This window comes from Podarcis liolepis, assembly GCF_965112155.1.
Source record: "Podarcis liolepis genome assembly, chromosome: 1".
Taxonomy (NCBI): Eukaryota; Metazoa; Chordata; class Lepidosauria; order Squamata; family Lacertidae; genus Podarcis; species Podarcis liolepis.
Window position 1 is genome coordinate 120,167,863 of NC_139554.1, and position 21,872 is coordinate 120,189,734.

A 21,872-nucleotide genomic window follows, 5' to 3' on the forward strand; every position below is an offset into this window, starting at 1 on the left:
CCAACACTTTGAATTGGTAATACGAAATTTATTCACTTACCTCATGGTGGCCACTTATAAACTCACAGAACAACAACTTCATCTACATTAAGCAGCGGGACGAATTTTATCAAATCTCTTGTGGGGTATATAGTAAAATCCTCATCTGGCTAGATGTTGGGAATAAATGGATGCCAGCTCTGCACCACAGTGAGTTTAAAAAATGGAATAAGCACCAGCATCCAACTTTAAGGTGACATTTTACAGAAACCACAACATGTCTACTCAAAACTAAGTCTCTAAGTGGGTATAACAGGAACAAGAGAACAATCCCAACTCTGCTTGCTCACGTATATAAAATCGTTTTTTAATAACAATGCCAGAGCTGTAACTGCTAGGTCCTGTAGTGAGCACACACATATCCAAGCATTGTACGAACTAATACCTTTCACAGTGGTTGTAACTTCTCAAAAACACCATACATACAAAACAAATCCCAATATTGCTACTCCACTAATGGCATTAACCTTTGCATGAGCCTGTCTACAACCAGTGCCTTCAATTATATTTCAGCTGTACACAAGATAAAGAATTATACCACTTGACCTACTGAAATGAAAGCCCCAAATAATACAGAGTGGGGGAGCCCCCTTCAGCATGTAAAAGTCCTTGCCTAGGGCTCCCACTGATGGGATTCATTAGTTCAATCCCACCCGCTGTGTTTTACATATCTACAAAATCATTGTAATAATTTCTATGAGTCTATAAAGGCACCGTGGATTTTTACTAACTGCTCCAAATTCCATCCTATGTTGAGGCTAGACAAGTCTCCACTAACAGAATCACGGCCTTCTCTTTAACAGACTGGATTTTCTACAATTCTCTTCTTATGGGGACCCTGACAGCCTCCTGCCTGCTTTCTACAGCCATTTTTTTATCCAGAGAGAATTTTGGAAATTCTGAGAGAGACCTCTTGACGGCTACTTCTCCTTGTTACCCCCTAGTTTGTTGGTCTGTTTATTTTACTTTAAATTACTTTATTTGGATTGGTTTGTTTTAGCCTATTGCTAATTGTATCAGCAGTACTGGGTGAGCTTTCAATACCAGTAGCACATATTGTAAAAGACATAAATTAATTGTCTTTAAACTGCTTCCAAACAAAATTTGATTCAAGTTAAGTACAGACTCAGATAGATAGTTTTGTTATGTTCTGGACAGCCAAGGGCAAAAACATCAGAGCCACTGTTTTTCTACTAAGGTGCATGGTTAAAATTAGCTCAGGTGTCAAAAATGTATGTGATGGCTTTCAACACTTCTTCATATGTGTCACCAGAATAAACCATATTTCAATATACACCGAACAAGCTTATTTTATAATAATTCCAAGGAAGTTCAACACTGCTTTTAAACTAGCCACTCCAACCCAAGTCTAGTCGCCATTTTTGAAGGTATTTAGATGCGACAAGTTCTGAAATGGGGATGCCACACAGATGGCCTATTTCTGCACAAATCAGATTTGCACACATGGTTCCTGATCCAGCCACTGATCCATGCGTGAATGTCCTTAAATAAATCAAGGCCAGTGGCTACTACTTACAAACAATACCGTGCATTCATACAAAATATGTACCTTTTCCCCCACACTTTAGTTTTTAACTGGATTTTATTGCAAAGGCAGAAAGCAATGCATATATTCCGTTACCTGTTATATTTATCAGTGACAACTATACTGGGGAGGAATAGCATTATTACGTCAAGCTCCAATTATTAACTTCTGCTCTGTTTGCATAAAACTACAGCTGTTTTGATTAACAACTCGGTGTGTGTACACAAAGAGAAAGAGAACAAACTTTGCAGGCTTTTAGACTTTTCACTGGGGGGCAGCAGGAATGACCTCCAGTTTCAGCACCTTTGTTTTAGCAAAGCTACATAGAATCATAGAATTGTAGAGTTAGAGGGGGTCACAAGGGCCATCTAGTCCAACCCCCTGCAGTGCAGGAATGTTTCACCCAATGTGGGGCTCAAACCCACAAGCCTGAGATTAAGGGTCTCATGCTCTACCAACTGAGCTATTTATCACCTCATTTTCCTAAAAACAGAGGGTGAGAGCCAGCATGTTACTGGTTCAATTAAATGGACAGTAAATAGGACTTAGGCTTACAAATTGCATGGCTTTGTCTAGACGTGGATTTAAAGGTATCATCATCTAAGTTAATTAGCATCTGCTAAAAGACAACTTTTATTTTGAACTTGAACTGACTCTACCCACCTGATCCAATCTCTACGGTAAAGAAAGGGTTATTTTAGAACCAAAGATTGATTCATTATTGACATGTGTAAATTAATCGAAAACTAAGTTGGAGTGAACCTCTATGAGCTACAGGGAGGCTAACATTCATTCATTTATCTTTTTTTTTTCCAATGGTAGAGTTTAAAGGTGCTTTAAAGGTGCTGACCTTTAAAGCCCTAAACTGCCTCGGCCTACTATACCTCAAGGAGCGTCTCCACCTCCATCATTCAGCCCAGACACTGAGGTCCAGCGCCGAGGGCCTTCTGGCAGTTCTCTCACTGCGAGAAGTGAGGTTACAGGGAACCAGGCAGAGGGCCTTCTCGGTAATGGCGCTCGCCCTCCCATCAGATGTCAAGGAAATAAACAACTATCTGACTTTTAGAAGACATCTGAAAGCAGCCCTGTTTAGGGAAGTTTTTAATGTTTGATTGTGTTTTTAATATTCTGTTGGGAGCTGCCCAGGGTGTCTGGGGAGACCCAGCCAGATGGGCGTGGTATAAATAAATAATATATTGGCCGAATACAGCACACACATACATCCCAGGAAATGCACATGGGCCCCATTTGTTAGCCAAAGGACTACAGGGTCACTGGGAAGTTGGAGCACTGGGAAGAGCAATGTGGCAAGGAGGAGACAAGCCTAGTCCCATCCAGCATCTATCCAAGCAGTTGCAGTAAGCTTGTTTGTTTCTCCCTTGCCCAGGGACTGCGGAAGTACAGGAAAGGGCCCTCAAGCACAGGCATAGACAAACTTGCCCTCCAGATGTTTTGGGACTACAACTCCGATCATCCCTGACCACTGGCCCTGTTAGCTAGGCATGATGGGAGCTGTAGTCCCAAAACATCTGGAGGGCCGAGTTTGCCTATGCCTGCTGAAGCCCTTCCTACAGCCAGCAGAATAATGGCTGCTGGCTGTTGTGTGCATACACACTTTGTTCGTTCCACTGTGTGCTGCCTTGTTTTGTTGTGAGCTGCACTGAGGATCAAAAGGCAGGGTATAAATCTTCAAAAAAGGTTAACAGAAAATCAAGGCCATCAAAATATTAGTGAAGTCTAGGAATTTTCTTATCAGCAATTGCAGAACAGAAGGGCTTGAGAACAAGAATAAACAGCAGTAGCTCTAAGTTAATCATTACCTAATCTATATACCGTGATATAACTTTTTGGACACACAGAATGTGGATTCTTGGAGCAGGTTGCCAGACAAGTATTCACCTGCTTGATCTCCATTATTTCAGCTTCAGAAACACCATCCAGCAGTGCAACACTGAGCAAACGCTGAAAACCAAATCAACTGTGCTGATAGTTTTAAAACACAGCAATGAATGTTTCCCCCTCTAACATACCAAGTCTATATCCAGCAGTGTTTTTACACCTGCTGCCTTTGGCTGCATGATTCAAGACAAACAGCAATTTCACACCTGTGCCATCAGCAGGTGTTTACACATGTTAATAGATTCTGCCACCTAAGCCAAGCAAAAATCTGGTGCTACAGCTACTTTTAAAAACAGCCCCAAATTTCTCAATTGTTTGAATAAACACCATTTGATTATGGAAGAGATTTAAAATTTCATGCTGCTCTTTTCAATTAAGGACGCCCTTGATACCTCTGAACAGGTCCATACTCATTTTCAACAATTACATTCAAAAGTCCTTGATCCAGATTGAAACAGATTCCTCTCTGCAAATGCACCTGACTAAATAAACCTAAACACTCAAAACACTTATTTTAAGTTAAAATGCATACTTCAATTTGTTTATACTTATAGTTTCTGTGGGTCAAAATTAATATAATACAAAATCTAAACATTAAAATGTTAGCGAATGTAAGCCTAAACCCAAGCCATATAAGGTTCTATAGACAATAACTTTGAATTGTGTGGACCACTCACCAGTGGAGCTGTTGTGACAAGGAATTTTGGTTCTCCCTATTTACATTAGTCAACAAATGGTTATTGTTGTTGATGACGACGACGATGTTATTTAATGGATCTGTCAGGTAAGCTGCCATTTTTCTAACCTGAGAGTTAAGGTTGTATCTATGTTGTGCAAGCAGCTTTCTACTCACACAGTGAGTGGAAATTTTCCTTTCCTCTCCTCTTCCCACAGTCTGCTCCAGAGTGTCCCCCAACTCTCTGGAACAGATTCTGAGGGTGCGGGGGGGGGGTTGCCAAGGAGAGGAGATGGAAGCTGTAAAACTCTCTCCCCAGAGAGGCTCGCCTGGCTCCTATTACATATCTTTAGGTGCCAGGCAAAAACATTCCTCTTCTCTCAGGCCTTTGGCTAATTAAACAATCTACGGCCTTTTAAACTGTGTGTGGGTTGTTTGTTGCTATGGTATGGATTTTTGTGCTTTTATATTGCAAACCACCCTGTGATTCTCTTTTGAAAGGCAGTATGTACATTTAATAAATAATAATAATAATATTAAGTTTAACTGCATAAATGGAAGTCTGTTGCCAGAGCTAGATACATCCCATTGTGGTTTGCCCTGTGCTACACTCACGGCAGCATGGCAGACTTAAAAATGGTAGCTTACATACACAACCCTAAAATAAAATAAAAATCTAATACCTCACCTCTAGCTGCTTAAGTGCAAAAGGGGAGCCATCCTTCTTCAGGTTCTGAACAATTTCTTCCACGCTGTTTGCTGAAAATAAGCTGAAACAGAAAATATATCACACTTCAGTCAAGAGGAGAAATATTTTGTCAAGAGTCAGCAAAATTACAGGGATTTTTGTAAGCAATTATAATATTCCCAAGCTATATACCTTATTTACATATTTATAATACTTGGTGGTATGCCTGGTATATGTATACCTGAAAGTTGTAGAATACATGTACCATCAGCTAGAGATATACTAAAATAGCCACACTGTGAAGCTTTTGACCCTTTCAAGAAAATGTCCTTGGCAAGATTTTTCCCATTTGAAAAGAGATTTTAAAAGAGATTAAATCACAATCCTTAATGTTTGTGCCAAAGAGGCCACAATAACATATAAAACAATGTACCTCAATCCTAAAGAATTGTTGGCACACCATGTTTTAGCAAGAACTACCTGGGCAGCAATGATTAACATGGTCAAAGTGGTATTCAGATAACACCTTTTTTAGAAAAATCCTCATAGGCATTTCTGGTTTTATATATGGAAATTATTACTTACACAGCCATGGTTATCATTCCTTTCTGTCCACTAATCAGTTAAAAAGATTTTGGTAGCACCTGACTTATTCCAGCGTTTTTCTGGAAATTCAAGTAACTGAATCCGGCCTAACAAACCCCTGTCACCCTTCCACTGGGGAAGGAAGGGGTGTCACACAATTTAACTCATGTTTGCACAGTGATGTTGAATCCTCTCTCCTTCCCTGAGCTTTCCACCCAAGGGAGGGTCCTTCCTCTCTAGCCAAGCTCACTTCCAGTATTAGAGGAAGAACAACAAACTGCAAAGGAGGAGGATGGAGAGGGAGAATTCGGCACACACACATATCCCACCCCTGTGCTCCTCCTGCTTTTGGGACAGCTCTATACATAATAGCAATGGGCCTGTATAGAAAGAAATCTAGTTTCTTTTTGCTATGTGCAGTTTGGCCCTCAGTGAGGAACCACAATTATTTAAGAGCTACTGAATCAAAGGAGGTCCACCACATAAATATTTTTGCAAAAGAGGTCTATTGGATAAATATTTTTGCAAGAATCTCAAGAAAAAGTAACCGAAAGGTTTACTGAACCCAATCCATAGCTCCCACTAAACATGAATGAATGGTAAGTACCTGTTAATCTTGTCCATGTGCTCGCCAAGCACGAATTCTTTTTCTTGATCAATTTTGCACTGTTACAAAAAGCAGAACACACCAACACCTTTCATATCCGTATCCCAAACACTAAAATGCAACAAAGCAGCTATTTGCTCTTTTCTCTTTTCAAAAAGAAATGCAATAAATGAAATATCGTTTTGAGTTCAAGCGACGTTTCTGAAATTATAGCTAACCTGTTTTTGTTTCTTGGTTTGCTTATTACACTTCTATTTTGATTTTGCATGGTCTCCCATTCAAATTTACAACCAAGCCCTGAACTACTTTACCATTCAGTGCTGCATTCTCAGGTGGGCTCAGACTAAAACAATGTCCATGATTCAAGAATCCTTTTTAAATGGCTGATGGAACACAAAGCTGTCTCTTTTGTGCTTCTGAAAACAAAGTGCCTTACACGTTCTAGCTACGCTTTGAAGATAAAAGTTTATCTACCGTTTTAAAAGCTTATCTACTTTTACACAGTGTGGAGTATAAGAACAGTGCACAAAAGAACAGGACGGCCTGATATAAAGAACAACAGGCCTCAGAAACTCTGGTGCTGCAATGGTACTGACACTTAAGTAGGCATGGACGTGATCAGCCCTTTGGATGGGAGACTGTTAGGAGCCCATGTCATTACAGTATACAGCCGTACCTTGGTTTTCAAACAGCTTAGTTCTCGAACATTTTGACTCCCAAACACCGCAAACCTGAAAGTGACTGCTGCGTGAGCTTCCGGCAGCCAATCAGAAGCCGCCCTTTGTTTTCCAAACGTTTTGGAAGTCGAACGGACTTCCGGAACGGATTGCGTTCGACTTCCAAGGTACAACTGTATGCCCAGATAGCTCAGTTGGTAGAACATGAGACATAATCTCAGGGTTCTGGGTTCATGTTCCACGTCAGGCAGAAAGATTCCTGCATTGCAGGAGGTTGGAATAGATTATCCTTATGGATCCTTACGATTCTATGTTCTGTAGGAGGGGGAATTTTGTCAAATGCAGCATGGCACGTCGCCAGGGTCAGCAAACCTACAAACTAAAGAATGGCTCCCCTCTGTTTGTGGTAAAAGCTGCTCCTTGTGACATTATTTCAATGTATGAAAGGCGCTCCTTGCCATCCTGCAAATTAACCTTCCCTTCTCTATCTCCAGCAACACACAGTGCTACTAGAACTGTATTTATACACATTTCGATTGAAAGGAACGTCAATTAGGTGACTGGTATTGACTATTCCCGGCCAAACAGAGGGTCCCTGCACGACATGAAGCGTTCAAATTGTGGCTCGTGACAAATGCCTTGAACCTGCTGGCGCTGCAGGGGCCAAGGTTAAGCCACAAACATGTGTTTCAGTTACAACGGCATCAGCTGTGGATCAAAAACTAACGCCTGTCATTTGTATTCTGGTGGCTCCCTGTGCACAGCTTCCACTCCATTAGCGCTCAGCTTGCACATCACTATTCTCTCTCCCAATTTGCTGAAAATTTACTCATTCCATTAATATCCCCATTGTCTGTTGATCAGAGAAGCTTGGTACAGAAAGAAGCAGCCATATTGGAGAAAGAGAATCAACCTTTCATGTGTCCAACTTCTTCGAAGACAGCAAAATTTCAAGCATACAGAGGCAAGAGTTAGACTTCATTCCTTTCCAGCTAAGGAAGTACTCTGTGAAACCCATTAGGTTGCATACATTACATCTGTTAAACAGAAGATTAGCGTCTTACAACACAATCCTAGCCATGTCTACTCAGAAGTAAGCCCCAATTATCATAGAATCGTAAAATTGGAAGGGATCACAAGGGTCTTCTAGTCCAACTCCCTGTAATGCCCAGTGTGATGCTCAAACCCACGGCCTTGAGATTAAGGGTCTCATGCACTACCAACTGAGCTATCTATTACTTCAATAGGACTTTCTCCCAGGTAAGTGTGTATAGGATTGCAGCCACAAACATTTTTAAAAAATAGGCAAAGCAAGAAAAACTAAAGCAAATCCATAAAGTGTCCCATATAGGAATAACACCAAAGATGTTATTCTAGCAATTACAGCAAGTAATTTTTGGCACTAGTATTTTTGGAACACTATCAAAACAAAGCAGAAATTATGTTCAGTGCTCTGACACTAACAGCTGCTTTAGCTGACAACATTTCAAACAAAAAGTGACCTTGTGAACAGCAACAATCAGGGAGGTGGAGAACTGCAAAGAGAATAGGCCGTAAGTGGGTGCAGTTTATGATCGATTGTCAAACTTGATTTTATAACATGCCACTGAGGTGCTGGGGGGGGGGATCAATTAGCAACACTTACAGAGACTCAGTGTCCTGTATGAAGGTTCTCCTTTTCGCAGTCTTCTATTATTGTTAGCTATCCATTTACCTTCTTGTGATACGAATCCAATATATCAGCAACATTTTCCTTCGATGGGGACTTTAATTCCGTCAAATCCTTTTCTAGGGCAGACATCTGCAAACGAAAATACAATTGCCAAATGCATTATGTCACGAGATGCTGATATAATTTCAATATATTCCCTTGCAAAGAACTCGTGGCAATCAAATGGGGTAGGGCAATCCCCACTAGCAAGCATATTCTTTTTCCCACTTCTCTCAGCAAAAGTGAAGGTGGCCTTCTTCACAAATACACAACAAGGAGATCAAAAGACTTAAATATAGTAGCCATGTTCAGATTACCATGTCTCTAATCAACAGGCCAACATGAGTGAGTGCAGTCCAGTTTCCATTAACTATCATCTCCTGTTTGAACCAGGAAACTGCAATTAACAGCTTCCGAATGAGCCAGGGTATTTTTAAAAAGGAAGAACTCTATACAAGGCCACATAACTCTGAAGTCTCAGTGTAGCTTAACAGTAGGCTGTGCTAAAGTCCACTGAAATAAATAGGCTTTAGTGTGCCTAATTCAGTGTTGCAATGTGTCCTGGAAATTTGTTTTGAGAGCCAGGATACCTCTAGAAGCATTAGCAGAGGAAAGGAGGACTTGTTCTCCTTCTCAGGAAGCAAAAAGATGCCTGAGAAGAACCCCCCCCCAATCCAGCAGACCCAAGCTAGGCCCCAGTGTTCACCTGGGATTACAGCATGGCCAGGTACCTGCTCAGGTAGATTTACCTTCTCTGCTTCTATGAAGTGAGTAGCAATTCCCGCTTTGTGAACATCTTTTCCTTTCAACCGGAATCCAGTCATGGCAAGAAAATATCCCAGCTTCCCTGAAAGCCTTGGCAAGAAGTAGCCTCCACCTACGTCAGGAAAAAGACCTGCAATTGAAGAAAGCAAAATTAAAATTAAAATTATGAAGGTGGGAAACTATTCCTCTCATTAAAACATACTGCTGCTCTTTTGTCTTTTCCAAACCTTCCCCAGGCCTTGTAGCTGGTCCCTTTCATCTGAAATTAAGATCTCTGCCTCCTTTTTTTTCACCCACTACCAAAAAAACACATTAATGCTCAGGCATTCTGCTACTGCCTGATTTCCATGGCCACTATGCTTCATAGACCTGTGTTTTAATTGGCAAAACTACTTTTTATGAATGATGCTGACCCTGGACTTTATGTTTTCTTCTTTTATATATTCCTCACACTGCCCTTTCTTCTTGCAAATATCTTGGTTCAGACCCTGAATTACTCCCCATGAATGATCAAAAATTGCCTCTCCTTTCCACCAGGAGCCTCACTGAATCAAAGTCCTTTTCATTCATTAAAAAACCCAAAAAAACAGTGTTCCATTAATGGAAAGATAGAGATCAGACCATTATTATTATTAATTTCAGATAATGATGATGATGATATGCAAGGACATCTATTGACAGCTGCCTCAGAAATACAGAAAGCATGAGGTGGTATACATAATTTGTTTATTTGGTGTCTCTGTTTCCTGTATGTTAGGTCTTTGGAAATCCTGCAGCAGGGTGGGGGTGTAGCGATATTACAATAAACACATTATATTCCACTTTTCTTCCTCCGTTGACCTTAGAACAGCATACATGGAGGCAGGTCAGTCTGAAAGAGTGTAAGCAAGGTCTCCAGCAAACTTCATGCAAAGGCAGGGATTTGAACCCATTCCCCGCTAAAGTCAACAATCTTAACTGCTACACCCCACTGCTTCTCTATCAAAAGTCTTAAGGTAGCACAATGGAAAACGTTAACATGCAGTCTTTACCTATGGCTGTCTCTGGCATTGCAAAAACCGTCTTCTCTGTAGCGACTCTGAAGTGCCCATGAACAGACACACCGACACCCTACCAAAAAGAAAAAGAAAAACGGAAAGGCAGAAGTTATACTAAAAATCTGCAACATACCGGTATGCACACGCATTTACAAACACAAATCAACTGCTTATCAAAATTTATTAATACATATCCCTCCTTTTCTTCAAAATGGCATACTTGGCTCTCCCCAACCCCTGTATTTTTTAGCTATTGTTTAAAATCCTTATATACCCCATTTTACAGCCCCGAGAGGTGTTCACTGAAGCTTAAAATAATAATCTAAACTTAACATTATACCCCAAACTAGTACAAGGACAAATACCACACATTATTGATACAGAATCAGAATTAGCCAGGTAGCATCTTCTGCCCCCTTCCTTGTTATTTCTAGTTAACAACTTCCTCCAAAATTCCCTGAGGCAAAGGAGCGGCTAGAATTTGGCTCAGCGCATGATGGAAACAATTCCCCTTTGCTTCCAGCCAACAGCATTCACTGAACTGTTATCTTCAGCAATCCTGTGAGTTGGTTAGGCCAGGCTGAGAGTTAGCTATGTCGCCAAGTGGAGAGATTGGAACCCATGTGGAATTAAGATGCAACAGCCAAGTTGTGATCAAAGAATACCCCCCCCCAATAATTTAATTTCAATTACAAGAACTACCGCCAACAGAACAATTACAAGCATTTTACGTATTTTTGTTTGCTCTTCTCCTTTTCCTTGGTAACGTAACTTCACTTGATGGCACCACACTCCTGTCAAGCAACCTGGGACCATATTAAGCCTGTCCACTTAATACGCCTTTCTCTCTGCTAGTGGAAGTTCAAACCGTTTTTCTTCCTGGCGTAGCAAGAGGCTACCTCTAATATGGAGCTACCTTCAAATACACATTTAAAAGCTATTCTTCTCCAAGAACGGGCAGGGCTTCCTGAGAAGCTGGGAGATGTTCCCAGCAGCGGCCTCAACTCCGCCACCACTCAGTTCCTGTGTAACTCCTGGCTGAGCCAGGACTCCACAGAAAACCCTGACCTCACCCCCACACACTCAACAGAGCAACACAGTGAGCTACGAGACTGTTAACTGGCAGCGATGGGAGCCAACATGCGCTATTCCCTCTCCTCGGTGAGCCTTCTGAACGACGCACAGGCCCGCCTAACCCTATGTCCTCCCCTTTGCATTGGAGCCAAATGGCTGCCCCCACCCAAAACAAATATGGCTGCCAGCAGCTGAGTCAACATCAACTCTCTTTCTTCACCTCTGAGAGAGTGCATGATAGCTCCGTTTTATGAGGGCTGCAAGCTTTAAATTGTTTCATTGTATGCTTTTAAAAATCAACTAAGAAGGTGCTCCTCCTTAGGTCAGATATCAAGGAGATGCAGTCGTACCTTGGAAGTCAAACAGAATCCGTTCTGTTTCCTGCTTGGCAGGGGGTTGGACTCGATAGCCCTTGTGGTCTCTTCCAACTCTATGATTCTATGATTCTAAGTCTGTTTGACTTCTAAAATGTTCGGAAGCCAAAGTGCGGCTTCTGATTGGCTGCAGGAAGCTCCTGCAGCCAATCCGAAGCCATGGAAGCCCCGTCGGACGTTTGGCTTCCAAAAATAGTTTGCAAACCAGAACAGTCACTTCCGGGTTTGCGGCGTTCGGGAGCCAAAACATTCGAGAACTAAGCTGTTTGAAAACCAAGGTACGACTGTACAATCTTTAGAAGCCATCTGAAGACAGCCCTGCATAGTGAAGTTTTTAATGTTTGATGTTTTATTATGTTTCTGTACATGATGGAAGCCACCCAGTGTGGCTGGGGCATCTCAGTCACATGGGCGGGGCACAAATAATAAAATATCAGCAGCAGCAGCATCTTCCTCAGGTAGCAGATAACAAATATATGCCTTTTAACTACAAGTGCTTATAAAAGAACAGCCAACGGTATGCAACATTTTAAGATCTCACTTCTTTCACGCATGCAGGAGAAATGCTTCTGCTAACATGGTGCCTGTTACTAAAAGGTAAGGTAAAGGTCCCCTGGATGGTTAAGTCCAGTCCAAGGCAACTATGGGGTACGGCGTTCATCTCACTTTTCAGGCAGAGGGAGCCGGCGTTTGTCCACAGACAGCTTTCCGGGTCATGTGGCCAGCAGGACTAAACCACTTCTGGCACAACGGAACACCGTGACAGAAACCAGAGCACATGGAAATGCCGTTTACCTTCCTGCCGCAGCAATACTTATTTATCTACTTGCACTGCTATGCTTTTGAACTGCTAGGTTGGCAGAAGCTGGGACAGAGCCTGTTACTACTGCCCATGAGAGCATCATTTAAAAAGGAGAGTTGTGCTTTGGAAACACTGGGTTTCAAATCAATCTACATAAAACAGTAATAATTAAACCAATCAACGCTGCTTGAAGTTTTTATCTAGGGAAGCCAACACATAGGCTGCACCAGCCTTTTCTATCTATTTCCTGACGTCTGTCAGCAAGTTAAAGTGGCTCTAGAGGAACAGCCTCAAGAGCGAAGTATCTGCAGAGACATTCGCTTCCCCTGGCACCAGCACACACCACCTCCACTGGGCTGCCAGAGCCCATGGTGATTATGACCTTCAAAATACAATAAAAGGCTAATTAATTCACTTACGCTGTTCTCTTGCAGTGCATCTCTGTGGGAAAACCAGATTATTTGAAGATAAGGGTTCCCTTACTTCAAGGCTCCTACATAAATGAACCCCTTTAGCAGGCAATCAAGTCTCCAGATGCGCATCATGTGAACAGCAGAAGAATGGTGAGGTTTACTGTGGCTAAATAGAAGGCAATTCTGGTAAGGATAAGCAGTCTTAAATACAGTGGTACCTCAGGTTACATACGCTTCAGGTTATACACGCTTCAGGTTACATACTCCGCTCACCCAGAAATAGTGCTTCAGGTTAAGAACTTTGCTTCAGGTTAGAACAGAAATCGTGCTCCGGCGGCACAGAAGCAGCAGGAGGCCCCATTAGCTAAAGTGGTGCTTCGGGTTAAGAACAGTTTCAGGTTAAGTACAGACCTCCGGAACAAATTAAGTGCTTAACCCGAGGTACCACTGTACGTGCATATTTCTATCTATATATAGCCAGGAACAAGAAATGAACCACAAATGCATGATCAAACCAACTATTTGATGAAAGCTAAATATATGGCGAATTTAAAGAAAAAAGAGTGTCTGCTGTGAGGTTAAGAGCAATTAAGCATTCATAACTGGAGTCCGACTTAATGTAAAGACACATGAAGAAGTACCTCTGTCTTGACAACAAAGGTCTGAACAAGGTTCGATTGTGATTTTTTTACTTGCCAGCATCACCATATCACATAATATCAACACAGGGACCAGCTCCTGCCTCAGACCCAGATGCAAACTCTGTCGCCATAGTATTCTGGCAATACCATTTCAGGAGGACCTGATAATGTTATCCACAGAATCAAAGAGTTTCAATATGATATATGCTAACATCTGCCAAAAACAGGGCCCCTGCCTCCGGGATCCAGAGCCCAAGCCTGGCCAGCATTGTTACTGGCCACCTTCCTCCTCTCCAATGAGCTTGGGATCTGCTGCTTCTGCTACTGCTGCATATTAGGAGTGCAGGAAGGGGACTGGAAGCAGTTGCCGGGCTGCCTAGTAATCTGCAACTGAAGCCACTGAACACAATGAAGAGGCAGCCTTCAGAGGCCACCTGGCCTCTTCCCCATGCTCCTCTCTTCCCACCGCTGGGCCACTTCTTCATCCCATTTGGCTGTAGCAGCAGCATGAGGTGGAAAGGGGCAGGTCTTAGGAACACGCCTACTCAAGGAGGGAGAATTCCATTTAATGCTCTTTGCATCTGAAAAGCATGGATGATTGCAAAAGCCCTTTATATGCAGCAGGAGGCCTGCACGCCCCATTTCAACCTCCAGTGTTGCACAGGGAACAAGGCTGCTGCCGCCATTGTCATCACAAAAAGCAAGAAAGAAGCCCACATTTCAAAATACAGCCTTCTTTCTGGCATCCCTCAGCAGAAGCTTCAGAACCCCACAAGGGATTTTGACAGGTTGGTGGAAAAGCACACCTATCAATTATGTGATATCATAAAGATTACATGTGATGGATGAGTGACTTGCCTTGCCCACCAGTCTGTGGTGGCCTGTGGGGTAGGAGCTAACAGTTCCCCACTCCTGGGTTAGTGGTGGTGGAGCAATGAGAGCAGGGGCACACCCCCTAGAATTACAATATAGGTTCAATGACTGATGTATTGTTTTGTCTGCAAGTCAGTTCAAGCACCTGCCAGACTCGGCATTCGGGCAAAAAGACGTTTGTACTTTGTGCTAGATTCCTACTTGTGAAAGATGCCAACAAATATCTCTCTTATTGACATCTGGTGGGAAGCAGACTGCAACACAAACTGAGAAAAATCTCAAATCGTTCCATTCGGGCTGCGCTGGGAACTGTCATTTGCTAGGACTTTTGTAAATGTCAGGGGTAACATGCAGGACACAATGAATCAGGCGAAAATGGGAATGTGCCAAGAAGCGACGGGTTTATGGGTTTAGATTAATGCAGTGTAACGGAACAGGGAGGGAGCTGTGGCTATTGCTCCATGCTCTAATCCCCCCAAAAGTCAATGACTTGCTACACAACTGCTTTTCCAATCTGATGCATAACAGGGAGCAACACATGCCTTATAAGCCGAGTGTCAAAAGTTCAATTCCCCTAGTGAATGGCCTGGGATCACCTGACGCTGCGCAGTATTGATGAAACTAAACATATGAGGACTTCTCATTAGCCCCTTGGGTGCGAGGGAGCCTCTTATCAGGAATAGCTGTGATTAAGAAATGTTTGAAAAATTATCTTGGGTTCCCATAAACTGTATTGGGCTAGATTATCTAAAACGGCATAATGCAGCTTCATAGGTTCAAAAGGGGAGGAGCGGTAACAGCGAGTGGCAGAAACCACAATTACATAGATTCATAGAATTGTGGAGTTGGAAGGGACCCTGAGGATTATCTAGTCCGACTCTCTGCAATGAAGGAATATGCAGTTGTTCCAAATGGGGATCAAACCTGCGACCTTGGCGCTATCAGCACCACACTCTATGCAGCTGAGCTGCCCAGACTTCAAGGATTGGCAAACAGATCTACGTGGGCCACAGAACATGATTTATTTTTAGCCTGGCTGTCCCACGTGCTCGGGCAGCCAGAACAGCAACCCTGTGAGGTAAGTTGGGCTGGAGTGAGTGGCCCAAAGTAATTCTTGCCCAGCTTCATGGCTGGGGTGGGGAATGTGACCCCTGATCTCCCCTGTCCTGCCTAGCCAGTCAGTCTAAGCCAGGGGTCAGCAAACTTTTTCAGCAGGGGGCCGGTCCACTGTCCCTCAGACCTTGTGGGGGGCCGGACTCTATTTTGGGGGGAAAATAAAAAATGAACGAATTCCTATGCCCCACAAATAAACCAGAGATGCATTTTAAATAAAAGCACACATTCTACTCATGTAAAAACACCAGGCAGGCCCCACAAATAATCCAGAGATGCATTTTAAATAAAGGACACATTCTACTCATGTAAAAACACGCAGATTCCTGGACTATCCTCAGGCTGGATTTAGAAGGTGATTGGGCCTGATCCAGCCCCTAGTTTGTCTACTCATGGTCTAAGTGCTGCAGCAGGTGAGCTCTCAAAATTCTTCAAGAACAAGAGATGCACACACGTCTCCACAGTACCTTGCCGAAACACAAGTGCACAAAAATTTGCATGCTTAGGATCTCAAAGAATACCAGGCCTACTTTATGCTCTAAAGTTCTTACGTTGATCTGACATTGCCTACATATAAGATTAAAGTAGGCATCTTCTGCTCAACTATGAGTGGGTTCTATCAAATTATGAGTGGCAATTTACCTTATAAAACTTTGCTTTCAATATGTATTTTATTCCACTCCATATCATTTTTTTAAAAACTATTCCAACTCCCAAGAAGAACAGAATTAAAGTATTCGACACATTACAGTAATGTAAAACCCTGTTCAAGCGATTCCAATTTTTGGCAGTGCCTTAAACCTTCCACAGAAGTCTACTTCCACATCTACATACCGTATTTTTTGCTCTATAACACGCACCAGACCATAACACGCACCTAGTTTTTAGAGGAGGAAAACAAGAAAAAAATATTCTAAATGAAATAGCGGATATATGATTTTTGTGGTTCATGCTGTGGCCACAGACGTGATCTGACAGTGAGTTTGGAGTAGCCCAATGCAAAAATCCTGAGGATCCATGTGGATCCATGCTTTGTAACCACGGAGGAGGGAAGGAAGGGGATCCATGGATCCTCTGCTCATGACTGCAGATCCCCCCTGCCACCCGCAGGCATTCGCTCCATAACACGCACAGACATTTCCCCTTACTTTCTAGGAGGAAAAAAGTGAGTGTTATGGTGCAAAAAATACGGTAATTCTTCGCTTGAGGAACAATGTACGTTTGATTGACCACACAAATACAAGCATTCCGTGAATCAACGGGCTAACACCATTTTTATCCATTACCAGGAATTACTACGAATAGCCAGAGATTAGCTAGGAAACTAACTGCACCATTTGTCTGCAGGATAATATTCAGGGACTTAACGGTCGAGCCAATATGCCAGATGGGAAATATACTGCAGCATCAGCAAAGATACAATCCTTTTGAGTCTTGATTCAAGGCTGCTTTCAACATTTTCAGTCGTGAGCGCAAAATCGTATGCAGGTCAATCCTGTACAAATTCTATCATAGAGATTAGAATCTCCAGCACATCCGGGGTATTTTAGGGTTCTCTAAACAAAGCCTCAGGAACACAGAGCTGGACGCTTATATATCTGTATGCACAGAACATCTGTCAGAACAGGGAAGGAAGAAGAGAGATCAACAAGCAGCTACTTGAATCTAGTTTTTGGATGGCAGCAACTTCTAGGCAGGTGTAGGAAGAACTGAGCGTTTGCAGCGGCGTAGCATGGGTTGTCAGCACCCGGGGCAAGGCAAGTAATTTGCGCCCCCTAACCCGGGGCAAGGCAAGTAATTTGTGCCCCATAACCCCTAACCTGCCGCCGCTGCCAGCTTCTTCTTGCTGCTGCCTGGGCTGGTCTGGTTCTCTCCCGCGCTCAGCGCTGCGCTGGGCGGCCGCTGCACTGTCCCTCCCCCAGATAGTCCCTCGCTCTCTCTCCGCACCGCACGCCTGGCACCCACCCCCTCCACAGTGGGCCGCGACCCAGTGGCTCGGATCGGATTCGCACAGCCAGCACTGCAGTGAGAGAGAGTGAGTGAGCCAGGTAGGGGCAGAGAGCTGTGAGTGTGAGCGCGCGCCCCTCCAGATGTTGCGCCCGGCCCCCCCTGCACCCCCCACGCTACGCCACTGAGCGTTTGTCACATCTGTGAGTTTGAGCTGCTCTAAATATTGCCCTCGTGACAAGTCATTCAGCTCCTTTTTGATAAAGTCTGCTTTAGCAACCTATGCGATAAATGGAAAACGGCTTAAAATCAGCACAGTGTGACATTTGCCCACAAGGATTTTACGAAATGCAGGATGCGATTCTGCTAATAGTTAAATTTGTTATTTCTGTTAGATAAAACTTGCCCCTCTTGTTAGCCTGGGCCATCATCCATTTGTCCAAAGCAATTCAGTATTCAAGCACCTACATGTCAGCCTACTTATCTTTTAAACCAGCATTCTTATTCCATTAACTGATGATAGCTCCCACACACTATGTGCTTCTAAAATTACACAGTCACATTCCATTATTCTGGCACTAAACAGTCTGATGCAGTTAAAGGTTATATTTAGCATGGAACTAGGTGTTCAAAATGATACACCAGTAATTAGCAAAAGCTCCGTAAGAATATGCAATTCTCACAGGCATGGCCCCCGATTCTTATGGATAAATTAACTGCACTGCAGCAAGAATGCCTCAATAGGCCAGTAGGTAAAGCATGAGACTCTTAATCTCAGCGTTATGGGTGATGTAAACAAAATCTGCCCTTTTTCCCTTATGGGGTATCCAAGAGCCGGTATAGAGTCCTTACGTGGGTTCCCTATTGGTAGGAGAAAATAACAGAGGCCAACCAGAGAATATTGAGAAGCAAAGCAGCCAGTAAGCCCGATCTTTATTAAAGCTGTTGCAACAGGGTGCTCCCCTCACACGCAGCAAGGAGGAAGACCCAGAACAAAGGTGTGCCTGCCCTTATATAGACATTTTAAATTGCCCGCCCTGGAGTCCAAGACCACCCCCAGAAACATCATACATACATCACAGAAGGGGTGTAGCCCACCCCCCATATACATCATACCTACATCATAGAAAAGGCAGTCTACAACAGGAATCTGAGTGTGGGAAAATGATTGCTTGTACATGAGAGCATGAGTGCATTGTTCATCTCCTGTCTGGCAGGTTACCTATTAATGGTCACTTGATTGGATTACCTGGGGAGCCTGGCCAGTCTTTTGTAATGATAAATACTTAGTTCCTGAGCCAGGTCACAGGCTCACCTTATTCATACACAGACATACCCTTAAGACAGGATTCGTGAACGAAAAGACAATGGGGATGCTTTTCCATTTTCCTTCGACCTTGCAGAGAAATATTTGAGGTCAATTTGGGAGGGACAAAATGGTTTCAGGACTTTTTCTGTGGGGTTTCAGACATGTGGTTTATATATACAGTTATGAACATTGTGTGTGTGTGTGTGTGTGTGTGTGTGTGTGTGTGACCTTAAAATTCTTATAACATGGGCTCAAGTCCCATTTTGGGCAAAAGATCCCTGCACCACAGGATGATGACCCTCGTGGTCCCTTCCAGCTCTACAATTCTATGAAATAAGAACACTAAATTGGGGGGTGGGGAATGTCAACATTTTATACATGGGTTGACTGAATATGTGCAATCTGTATAATTTGGAGAGGACACAGAGTTATAGACACACCTTTGCTTGCATAATAAAAAGCAGAAATAATACTTACCGTATTTTTTGCACCATAACACTCACTTTTTTCCTCCTAAAAAGTAAGGGGAAATGTCTGTGCGTGTTATGGAGGGAATGCCTACGGGTGGCATGCCTACGGATTTTCCTCCTCTAAAAACTACGTGCGTGTTATGGTCGGGTGCGTGTTATAGAGCGAAAAATACGGTAGTTGAAGTAGGCTTCAATGGCCGATTCTACGTTTGACACCCCCCTCCAAAAAAACTCTAGGTAATTAATGAAATCGTGCAGCACACATTTCCTGAAGTGTATCCCAAACATACTGTAGATGCTCTTTATGAACCTTTTCACTGCAAAAAAAGACTGGTAAGAAAACTGGACGTGATTTACAAACATGTATTTTGGTAAACAAGGTTGTTGGGATCCAACTTCTGATCAACTAAATCTGGGGCACTTGTATATTTAAAAGTTTCCTGAGAAGCAACACTAGCTGGGATGTGCAGAGCTACTGTAGGAGCACCTAGGAGTTTGGGCAAGATCAGTGGTTCCTTAAAACTTTTTTGTTCTTTGAACTGGACCCCCACACACCCTAGCTATTCAATAATTTCTCAGTACTATTTGAGACACACACTGTATCATAAACTGTTTGCAAGCATCTGTTCAATTTCAGAAGCAACTTGGCTTCTGGCATTCAGAGGGAACACAGTGGTACCTTGGGTTACATACGCTTCAGGTTACAGACTCCGCTAACCCAGAAATAGTGCTTCAGGTTAAGAACTTTGCGTCAGGATGAGAACAGAAATCAGGCTCCAGCGGCGCGGCAGCAGCAGGAGGCCCCATTAGCTAAAGTGGTGCTTCAGGTGAAGAACAGTTTCAGGTTAAGTACAGACCTCTGGAACGAATTAAGTACTTAACCCGAGGTACCACTGTACTGCTTAAGTACCAAAGGTACATAGTCCCTCCGCCTTGGGCATACAACATTTTAGATCTCAGACATGGATATGGAGGAAATTATTCCAGTGATTTATTTGGATATTTGGGCAAGCACATTAAAAAAATAGCAAGTTAATAAGACCGTCAAGATTAGCACTTTGTTTCTGAACTAATTTGATAAGTCAACGCTCTCTCACCTCTATTCTGTAAGCAAAATTTTTTGGGATTATGAATACAAATTGTTAAATTATACCTCCATTTAAAGTGTTACGTAAAATCTCATGACTGCAATCTTTTGTTCCTCTTTTGTACTGGAAAAGACAAAAGCCTGGCAAAACTACTGTTGAAGACTTAAAAGTCTCTCATTTCATCAATGAATCAAACCCCCACCCCCACCTCTCTGGTTGGTATCCTCATCAAGGAAGTGCTTCTGTGCTACAATAATACATGGGTAGAGGACCAATATTTCTTCCAGAAACCGCCCCAGGGTGCTACTTATCCAAACTTGAAAGGGAGGAGATGCCACTGGAAGCAAGGCAATGTAAAGTCCCTGTGCATGAACAGAAAGCTACCTACTGCATCGTAGATCTTCTCCATCTTTAAAGATGACAAAGTAAACAGCAGTAGCTCAGGGGAAGCATCTTAAAAACTGTTTACATACAGTTTGAGCCAGACTGAATCATGCTGAGAGTAGATCCACTGAAATCAATGGAACAAGTCCCACTGATTGTAGTGAGTCCACTTTCAGCATGAATAATTCTAGATCAAATCCATACTATATTTACATTTCCAACCATTACCCACCCCTAAAGCCATGCAATTATTGATTTTTAGTATGCGTGTATCATGTCAGTGTCAATGAATAATAAATGTTGACATATAATTAAGATTTTGAGACCAGCAGGAAATCCCGACACTTTTTTATAAAACCTCAAAGCTTACCCTTAATTCCGTCATTTATAATGACTTGGTGGGTAAATGTCAAAAACAAGCTTCATTTTTGACATTCACCAATTTAAAAAACACCAAGCAAAGGAAAAACTGAGCTAGCAAGAGACTGAGCGCTGATGACCAGTAAATGAGGGAAATTATGGAGGAATGTGCTTCTTTATTCAAGGTACATGACTAGACTTACCAAGAAATTCTGACATTTTTCTGAAGCCTCCCAAAAGCTTAAGAATTATTGGTAAACATAAAGGTTCAGTAAGTTTCACATTTTGATAGCATGTCTGCCAACCGTTTCTCAGAAACAGAAATTTATGGACCATACATCTGAACACTGTTTTATTCAGAATTATTTCAAAATCACATTATAAACCCTTAGAAATGATAGAATAGGAGCAAATGAGACCTCAGTGTCCAGGAATGTGTTTTCCTAGCAATATATTATCAATAACTTGTGAAACAGTTATTGTTTACAGGAGCAGAAATCAGCAGAATGACAGGTTATTACTCTGCAAACTTAGCCAACCCATGCTAAATATTTTATCATTCATAAAGGACTTCATATGATCCCAGAATGAGGTCATTCCTACGCAAAACGAGACTTGAGAACTGGCATCCTGGCTAGTATCTGTCTTGATAAACTGGGCATTCATACATCATCTTATTTGGAACAGAAGGTGGAAAAAAATCATTTGCCACTGCCCTAAATCAGGCGCAGAGAATTTGTTCTGAAATGCATGGAAAAGCTCAATATTGGCAAATAGCAACAGGAAGGATCTAG

At 42.5% G+C, this 21,872-nt stretch overlaps 1 protein-coding gene across 1 annotated transcript in view; it reads right to left on the bottom strand.

The window, feature by feature from the left end:
- Positions 1–21,872, bottom strand: part of HIBCH (3-hydroxyisobutyryl-CoA hydrolase) — a 54,164-nt gene that overhangs the window by 12,779 nt on the left and 19,513 nt on the right. The window contains exons 7-11 of the mRNA XM_083470074.1: positions 10,225–10,303; positions 9,178–9,323; positions 8,432–8,518; positions 6,041–6,099; positions 4,849–4,930 (exon numbers count right to left, since the gene is read on the bottom strand). Of these exons, the coding sequence (XP_083326200.1) occupies positions 4,849–4,930; positions 6,041–6,099; positions 8,432–8,518; positions 9,178–9,323; positions 10,225–10,303 (453 nt within the window). The remainder of the gene's footprint in view (positions 1–4,848; positions 4,931–6,040; positions 6,100–8,431; positions 8,519–9,177; positions 9,324–10,224; positions 10,304–21,872) is intronic.